Source organism: Wasmannia auropunctata, unplaced genomic scaffold (genome assembly GCF_000956235.1).
Source record: "Wasmannia auropunctata unplaced genomic scaffold, wasmannia.A_1.0 LD336076.1, whole genome shotgun sequence".
NCBI classification, from domain to species: domain Eukaryota; kingdom Metazoa; phylum Arthropoda; class Insecta; order Hymenoptera; family Formicidae; genus Wasmannia; species Wasmannia auropunctata.
The window spans coordinates 1,741,091-1,751,464 of record NW_012026814.1 but is presented as its reverse complement, the minus strand read 5'-3'; the positions used below and the strand labels follow the sequence as shown (position 1 = coordinate 1,751,464).

General features: G+C 33.0%; 1 protein-coding gene across 1 annotated transcript; it reads left to right on the top strand.

Annotated features, from left to right (window-relative positions):
• The first annotated feature begins 1,273 nt into the window (after positions 1–1,273).
• On the top strand, positions 1,274–5,305 carry LOC105449234. Its single transcript, XM_011688316.1, has 2 exons — positions 1,274–1,429; positions 5,239–5,305. Exons 1-2 carry the CDS (start codon positions 1,274–1,276, stop codon positions 5,251–5,253), a joined length of 171 nt encoding a protein of 56 aa, XP_011686618.1. The 3' UTR covers positions 5,254–5,305.
• Positions 5,306–10,374: the final 5,069 nt, after the last annotated feature.

Here is a 10,374-nt window from a genome sequence, read left to right as displayed (position 1 = left end):
TTGCCCCTTCGTGAGTTCTCGGATTAAAAGAACGTGACCTGATTTAAGCTTTGTGGCTGCGTCTCGTCGCGGTCGTGGCGACGCTCCAAATACTTGTGATCGAAATTTATCAGCAATATGTCGATAGAGATAGATTTTTCAAAGAATGACATTCTCCCTCGAGAACAATTTCTGCTTATAAGTTAGACAATGATAAATAAAAATATTAGAACTGATTAATTTAACGTTATGAGAACGTTATGAGAACAAGTGAAATGATCTCTCGTCTTTTTATATTGCATCAAATAGAAAATCAAATATATGTAAATGAATTACTTATCGAATTTGTTGTTTATGATATTGTATCTTATTCATTAGTAAAATTTAAAATTTATTATGTAAATTGCAAAAGATTTCATTTAATTTTTGAAAACTGCGAAATAATCAATTATTTTGTACTTTATGTCATTTAATATATTATATATCATAAAAGTACTGTTATATGTTAATTATTAATTATTCTATATTAAAAGTTTATCTGAATAATTAAATAAAATAAATAAAGTTATGAATATAAAAAAATGTACTGCATATAACTTTTACAAGAAATATTCTTCCCACAATAATTTTAGCGACAATCTTTTATTACATCTTCCAAGTTTTATAGTAATTCAATTTATTTATTATTTATTATTTTAATTAATCACTTTCTATCTCCTTATTAATCACCTAATATCTTTGTACCTAATATTGATAAATTTTAGTTATATCGATCTTGCTATAAACATCTTATAGTCGGAACTAAACAAATTAATTATATTTGAACTGTATATATGTGTTTGCCCAACGCAATGAACTTTATAGTTTCCATTAATATTTTCATATTTAATGCAGTAGACTAAAAATATAATATTTTTAACGCGAAAAAATGTAATTTTATCTATATATATTAAATGTATCGAAATCTCGTTCCAAGAAAAAGAGAACAAATTTTCTCCCTTTTCCGACAAAATAGATCCCGCAATCCCGTGAAAATCCCAGACATCAAGGGCGCCTTGTTTACAGTCGCTTTTATGGTGAATGGCTACGTGTAACTCAACTCATGCTGTGTATGTCCGTGTCTTTGTCGTAATCCCGTAATAATTTCTTCTAGGCTAAAAGTGTGATCGCCAATCCCTATGGACGCAAAAGGACGCGACGACCCTAGCGAAGCCTTACTGACTCTCTTGTGTGTTTTCTAGAACGGAAGTACTCGCCAGGTGACGCCATCGAATGGTACTATCAGTACCAGACGATGTATCTGCGGCTGATGGCGGAGAATCAATTGACGAAGGAGACGACAGCGAGCACGGCGGCGGTCGAGAGTGAAACGAGCGTTTGCCCCGATAACGTCGCCGTCGAGAAAGTCCAAAACGGCTGCCAACCGCTGACGGAAGTCAACAGCAACCAGGTAACCGCGGGTAATCGCGATTACTATTGTCCACGTTGCGGTAATGCCTACACGAGACCGCACTCGCTCAACAGGCACATGAGATTCGAATGCGGCGTGGAGCCGCAATTCGAATGTCCCATCTGCCACAAGAAGTCCAAGCACAAGCATAATCTGCTGTTACATATGAGAACTCATCAGAAATCTTGAGATCACCCTCAGTGCCATTGAATCGTTTTTACGTGAGGAGAACGCGCTCTAAAAGTTTCCATAAACTTTGTGAAACAGTACGAAAATCATCTGTGTTTCGTGATTTAAAATGCGCTTGTCAGATTCAGTCAAGACAATCAACCGATTAATAAAAGTTGAATTTAAAATATATTATACAAGTCACATTAAAGAGTCGAGGTATTTGGGACTCTCAGATTGATCTTTTTTTTATTGAATAGCTCACAAAGACATTTGTGAATACTGTGCCTCAAATGAATATTTTCGAGACTTATAATTACTTTATTTATAATTCTGGTAATTTTTCTCTGGATTTTTGGAAAAAATGTACTACGGCGTACTGTGCCAGTTTCTCTTACGCGTAAACATCATTTTGTGATTAATCATAGACAATAAGTATTCAGAAAATAATCAAAAAATATTAAATATATACAAATGTAAAGTTAATTGATAAATAATTCAGATACATATATCAGATATTTAACTGATTTGTATCGATAGATAGAGAAAATAACACGGATTAAGCTTTATTCATAGATCTCAATTAAGTGAGCCATTCTTCATTAATTGAGAAAAGAATTATATAATTTAGATACAGTATATATTAATTATTTTCAATTTAAATATTTTACCATCCAAGTCAATTTAAGAATGTTTTTGGCTTGTACACAGCAAAGTTGTCTAACGTGATATCATACGAACAACTAATTGAACAACTTTGTATGTAATTACGAAGTCTCCCAAAGAATATGTAAGATTATATGAATTTATATATATTAAGGTACCTGACGTATTAAGAAGAACATTAACATATCATTTTAGAGTTTCAATTTCAACTGTCAAGTTGCGAGAAATAAGAAATTTTTATTTAAAAAACTTTTGAATTTAGCCTACATTTGGTAAAATAATAACGAAGTTACCATAAAGATTAGAGTTGCCATTTTCGTTTAGCTGTTCAAATTAATCAGGTCTGCGATTTTATAATTATAAGACTTAATCAAATTGCTATAATTGCAAATTGATATAATTAACAAATGATTCCATAAACATAAGATTCTCGATATTGTTAAAACCAGTAATTTTTGTGTATGTAACATGTGTTCATATCTTACCATTAGTTTTTAAAAATCTTGTAGACATATATATACAAAGTGTTCCTTAGATACATTGCCATACTCAAGGTGCAATTCTTTGATTTATTTCAAGTAAAAAAGTTTATATAAATATGTGTTCTAAGCGGCTTAGTTTCCGAAGTATAGGATATTTTCAAAAATACATTATTATTACTACAAATATTAATATTAATATTATTGCTAGAAATTTAGACAGATATTATTACACGTTAAAATTTTTTTGAAAGCACTCTATTTCGGAAACTAAAGCCGCTTAGGAACGTGTAGTAACATCTGTCTAAATTTCTAGCAATAATATTAATATTTGTAGTAATAACAATATATTTTTGAAAATATCCCATATTTCGGAAACTAAGCCACTTAGGACACATGTTTATATGAACTTTTTTACTTGTAATAAACCAAAGAATTCCCCCCTTGAGTAGGACAATATACTTAAGGAACATTCTATATAAATATATAATATATGTACAAAGTTAAATATTCCATATAGATTATTTGCACTAAATGAGATTTTTATAAACTAATTAATTTTTATTATAATAAACTAATTATGTTTTTTGTATTTGTTAACAGTATAAATATTGGAGCAAATTTTGCATTAATGTTTATAGACTGATCCACTGCCACAATGATTTTCTGTTCAAGCAAGTTTTATTGTCTCAACAGCGGCAGACTGTATAACGTTCAACCTTAAAATGCATTTCTGCCACTAAACGTAGCGTTAAATCTAGTATAGTTATAATAGATTATATATTGATACTAATAAATTTAATAATTAAATCCATTGTGTATAAGATTGTCTATGAAAAATGCATACGTGTCGCGTGATTTAATTTACTAATTAAATTAGTATAAATAAAACGCGAATGTTACTCTTCGAGGCGTCTTATATAATTGCTCATATATATTTCTGGTCTATTTGCCAATAATAAAAACAATTATTTGAAAGAGTTAAAGTCGTTATCTATAATCAGAAATATATATATATATATAAACTGTGATTGTCGAACGTGCAAAAAGCCAATGCAGCTCTATAACGTGTGAAATGTACACGAGTGAAGAATTATTTGAAAACGCGAGGTAGAAAAATTTATGCTGTCCACTATACGTTGAGTTCAACGTATAGTGGATAACAGTAGATATTAGTGATAAGAATGAGCCTATATTATATTTCTAGAAATTAAGAAAGTAAATAGCAGTGCCAACGAAACGAATAGTCTGAACAATACATATATATGTATATATAATATATAAATAATATATATATGTATATATATATATATATAATTCAACAGAAATATATTCTATTAATTTGCATTGAAGAGAATCACCATGCGATGATCGCGTCTTCGTAAGTAACGAGTTCTCCTTGTCAGATATATGCGCACAGAGACTTAAAATTTATGTATATATACGTATACATTATGTAACTGCAGTCAAAATAAACACGCATATTTTGTAATCTATAGAATTTTGTTAATATTTAGATATGGCCCTACACACTGAAACTTCCTGCTGCATTTTACTCAACAACTTATATGTACTTACGAATGTTCAAATGTCAATCTTCGAACTTTTTCTCGAGTTAACTAATGCGTGATTTTTTTTGCCAAACTTTTTTGAAATAGTACAATCGATACTGTTAATTAAGTCATAATATTCTTTTAATATTATTATTATTATGCGCATTATAAAAATAAGACGTAGATAATTATTAAATGCATGCAGCAGTAATGTCTGAATCTGAAATAATATTTTAAATCGGAGATGGACAAAACTCGCGACTGATACGAAATATTTGATTGAAAGACATTTTTGAAATATGTATCGCATAAAGATATTTTTACATATTTTTACATTTAAGTCAGATGTTAAAATATAAGGAACAGATATTGAATTTCTTTCCTAATAAATATTACACAAGATTAAAGAAAGTTTAAAATAATAATGAAATATTATGAATAAACTTGGAGAATAACAAATAAAGAATAACTTAAGTCAAGATGCATCAATGATCGTTTGTCTATCCCCGATCATATAGATCGTGTCGAATTTATTTATTTCAGAGATAGATTTTTGTTGTGAAAATGCCATGCAATGCGTAGCACCATGCAGTTTCTCACGCAAAAGTATATCAAAGGCAAGTTCATGGAGAACGCTTCGCAAATGCATGTAGTTTATAGAGACTAGAAGCTGCGAGACGCCGCGACGCAGAAACAAGTGTGCAGGAACAATGGGAATGAAATCTATTAAAAGAAAAAAAAAAAAAGAAATCTGTTTGATGATCGCCCCCTGACTTGCGGCATGACTCGCTGTACGTACACTCGGTGTTTTTGTTTGCGTCATTTTTAGCCGCCTATATAATGCTTCTCTATAGTTTGCATACGTTCGCGAGAGCACAAGGGGGGCAGAAAGAGGGGAGAGACTGCGTGTATATCTTATTATCCTTTCCGACGAATGTTACAGTTTGGAAGCGATTGAAGGACGCGGAGGACGGGCCGCCGTTTCTTTGCCCGAAATGCGGCCGCACTTACTCGCACAAGTGCAACCTGACGAGGCATTTGCGCCTCGAGTGCGGCGTCGGGCCCAGATTTCAGTGCGGGAATTGCAAGAAGCGATTCAAGCACCGTCATCACCTGCGGGACCACCAGAGGATCCACCTCTACGCGAATTGCGGCTACGAGTCGCGTAACTGAGACGTCAAGTTCTCCCAACGAAAAATCGCTCGCGCCTCCAGCCACCTCACCCGATTTCCTTATTTGTTTGTTCGGTGTATTGTACGTTTATTATTTATTTGCCGGTCGTTCGATGCAATCTGTGATCCTTTGAGTACCGAAGAGTACTGAAAGCAATTATTTATCTTATACTTTCGCGCTGTAAGCTTGTTCAACGGAATGGCGCACTTTCAGAAACGTTGCTTACGACTTTTTAAATACAATTAATAATTTTGTTAGCCGTGCATTATATATACAAGAATTGGATATGAGTGAACTAAAAAAAAAAAAATTAAGAATTTCGTAGTTATCTCTAAATATTATTTTGCAAAGCGTAAGCGGCATTTTATTAAGCTATCGTCGACGGAGGAATCTAATCTCTTTGAAGTACCTAAACTCCATTGCGAGACTCACCGAAAACGTTGATCTACTAGAAATATAAATGCACAGCCGATTCGAGAAATAGATAGCAAACACCAAATAGTGCAAAGAAGAAAAGCGCCATTAAGAATACTTCTCGGCACGTATACTTAAGTATCGCGCTGTTAGGATTAATAACGACTATTTAGTCTATATAGTACCATGATTTTTGAAAACGCCAAGGGTATTGCGGAACATTTAACACAGATGTAAATGAAGAGTAGCTTCGGGATTACTGTATTTTCGATGTTCGTGACGCGTGTGATTGTCGAACTCGTGCCAAAAGAAGACAGTAGTAATTTATAGCGGGTTTTATACGATGTCGCATACTGTCCAGATGCTCGGGTGCAAATGCTCATCGTATAATAGCCACATTTAGATACAAGTGTCCAATACAACGAGCTGCACTGTGTATCCATAAATTTAGATATTTACCGTACCGAATGTACATAGAAACAAACGGCCATAATTAAATCCGTCTCAACTTTGGGGAGAAAAACTCCCTGTAACAATTAAATGTGGAGAGGTTGGCCTATTGTGAAATTATGGAGAAACAAAATTTCATGGAAAAAATATATTTGAAATGAGATTGTAAAACGATCTGCTTTGAAGCTGCTTCTATTATTCTTTGTAAATATGCCGAAAGGTATTTTACTAACATTGCATTTAATTCAGAAATTTTTCTATATATTTAATAGTAAGTTTTCTTTTTTACAATATTGTTATCTTTTCTTACTTTATAAATTTGTGAAACATTACTTTTATTTTGTCATTATTTTTATACGAGTAGTTTATTGTTTGTCTATACTTTATTAATTAAATAAAGAATAAAAGAAATAAAAATTGTATATCATTGAACTTTTCCGAGCTTTTTCGAAAATGAATTTTCGTTGCCATTTTCCATGAATTTTGTGCTCTAATGGGCCAGACTTAATCAATGCAGAAAGTACATCATATTAGAAAGCGATTGCAAATACCTCTTGATCGTGCCAAATATATGCTCTAGTCCTTACGTTTGAGATATTTCGAGTATTATAGTTTTTCAATAAAATAAGTGAGATACACGATATATATGTGTAACACGTTTATAATAATCCTAAAGACTTAAGCCTCTAGCTTTTAATTGAATATATTCTCGGATGATTAAATAATTATATGCTTTGTGTGATCACATAATGGCCAACGTACCTCGATGTTATATAAAAAAAATCAGTTAAGGAAACTTTAGTTGTGAAACTGTAATAGGAAGGCAATTCTTAAGCGGACGTTTAAACGCTTCTTTGATCGGTATTCGTCCTATACGTAGTACGATATGACAGTTCCATAAAAAATAGTATATATATCAAGCCAACAAGAAATATTCATCGTTAAACTTTTATGGTGCATGGTCCCATAAATTATACGTTATTATGGACTGAAATTAATTGTTGCAATGCATACCGCGTGATTGTAATAAGCGACCGACGCTATTTGCAGAATGTATAATATAATAATCGTTATCCCTTGACCAATATATTCTCGACATTTTGAATTTTGCTTGATTTATACAATTTCCTCTACGCGCATAGTCCTAAATTATATTTCGTAATCTTTCATCTACTTATCCATTAAATATGTGATTAAAGACAATCCATTTTTTATGAATAAATATGGGACAAGATTGGTAAAATTCATTAAAGTTTACAATACATATATTACTCGTTTTAGTAACGTAAAATTTAATTATTTTTAAATTAACTTTCTAAAAAATAGTTTTACTAGTTGAGGGTTACGATTCTGAAAATGATTTTCTATGAAAAAATCGATTGTTATCGCAAATGTAATCTATACTGCACGTCCCCAATATTTTTTTAGAATTAAGTTGAAGCGGAAAGGTTTTTCGTGTGTTCATTACACAGATAATTTATATACAAATGTTGCATGTATCTTACTAATTACATCTGAATTATTAATTGCAAAATATTTTATTCTTTTTATTGAATTTTATAAACTTATTATTATTGTAATGACGCTAATTTAAATTTATTGATATTTTTCTCTTGCAATGATTCTCCAAAATTAATCATGTGCTCATGTATTTTATACGTGAAATCACGAAAATTTATTTTCAAAAATTTTACCCCACTAGTTAAATTGTTTTTTATGCTATTAATGCACGATTCTACAAATTATTAAAAGAGCATTTTAATTACATTTATTATAATTAAATAATTACTTTAAAAATATAAAAAGCGTAGCAAGTAAAATAATTCTAGTCATTGAAAATGTTTGTTTCGTTGCAATAAAAATACAAAGAAACTGCAATATTTAGACGGCAGATGTAACAAGTAAGATATATGCAATATATATATTATAACTCATTGATTGGACGTAGTTATGCAAGAAGAAACTAATTTTCTTTCATAAATTATGGATATACGAATAAAAAATCAAGAATCTCTAAAAATTGATCGATGGTTATCTCGCACAACTACGGCCGATTTATCTTACTTGTGCATCGACGAAGTGCTGATAACGTGACCAAAAATCGCCAGTCACGTGAACGGGAAAAACTCGTGCGCTGTAAAATGCGAAAGAAATTAGAAATTTCACAAAAGCATGTACGAAATAAATTTACTTTTTATGAACAATATTCAACTACATACTCTTGTCAATTCGCCGCCCTCGAATCCTCCCACGACGACTCCAGCCGGATCTCCTCGGGTTCGTCCAGGTTGGTATCTGCACATTAATACATTTATATATAAATAAATATTTTTCATTTCTATTTTTAAATTTAGTACGATAGCATCCGTATTTTTTCCTTCCTTTCTTGCGTTGTAACAAATAATAATTAAGCAACAATAAATGTAAAGTAAAAAAAGTAGCGCGCATTTATATATATGTATTTCGCGTTATTTTTATTTTCGTGAAAAGAGATGAAGGAAGCACGATAATTGCCCGATATTGAACGCTTATTTTCATACAATATTCAATCTCAGTATCAAAGTCTCATCATTAGAGTCGTAATCACGAATGTAATGAGCGATTCCTATAATCATAGCGATTATATTATTTCACGTTTCTCGTCGACAATATAATTATAGACAATACAATTATAGAACAGTGATTATGGTAGGTGCAGAGGAATGATCGTGATTGGTAATTGCCGTCACAAACATACGCGAAGCATCGCTCAATCATCGCTCCGTTTGCATAATTCATTTGTGAAAGATCCATCGCGCGAGAGACGCGATCGTACGAAATTCAGAATATGCCGCACGCTTGCAACATGAAATTTATGCACATCCGCGGCGACGAATTTTCCACGATTAACGTAAAACGCCAAAGAGCATGCAGATTTTTCTTACCCAATTGTAACTTCTGTTCGCCGTATCTCAGGCTCGCGCGAATAAAACACGTCGCGTCATTTTCTCGAGGACGCGGCGACGCGCGATCGGAAGGTTTCGAGCCGGCCCCGAAATTTACGCGTCCCGAGGAGCGCACGTTATTATAGCGTTCGCGCGCGCACTGCAGAGACGCTTCGACGCGTTCGAATCGCGTTTTTAACGGAAAGTCACTCGCGATTTTTGATCGTCACGCGATTTATCCGCTCAAATCGTGGAGGAATCTAACGCGCGCTTGAAGATCGCTCTCCTACGCTAAGTAAAACCGCGCGCGCAGGATTATAATTTTCGGTATCAAACGAACTCGCTGCTGCCAACCTCAGAATTACATTCGGACGCTCGTATCTGCTCTTCGTAGCTGCACTTTGCTGCATTATCCGTGCTCGACGCTCAATTCTTCATACGCATAAACTATGTATAAACTCTTTGTTGCTGGTTAAAACAAATAACGAAACGAAATCGAAAATTTTAATTAGAAAAAAAATCCTATAAATGACGAAATCGAAATAAATACATTTGTCATTTGTAAATTTATAGCTGCGATTACAAAATTATTATTAAATGGTGAAAATATATAACATCTATGTATGTATATACGTAAAAAGCGTAAATTATCTCTTAACCAGCAAGAACAAATTATATCTTCAAAATAATTATTTAGGTACGCCGTTCCCGTTTCACGAGAAAACAAAAGTTTTGCAATTTCGATATCAGCGATCGATGACGCTATCAATTCAATGCTCGTAAATCGATCGAAGAACACGATTCGAGGCAAGTTATACGCACGAAACGAAAGCAGGTTATATTGTTCGTTGTGCGCGCAAGATCATTCGCTACTCGTGGATTGTCGTTCAAGAATCGGGGCACGTTGAAAATTGCGAATCTACTTATAGACGGAGAGCTGGCTACATGGGATGCGACATGCCTCGGTGCATGAAATATTTTACCTGGAAAAGGTTCGATTGCTACCAGCAAAGCGAAAGCCGGACCGTCAGAAGGCGCGCTGAAAGACAAGTGCGTGGGCGGACGATCAAACGTGTAAATTGTCCAACTAAAAAAACTGTCGATGTGCACGGCTGAAA

Bases quoted from the DNA above. Each gene is read 5' to 3' on its own strand.
- LOC105449234 (XM_011688316.1), top strand. From the start codon at position 1,274: ATGTATCTGCGGCTGATGGCGGAGAATCAATTGACGAAGGAGACGACA.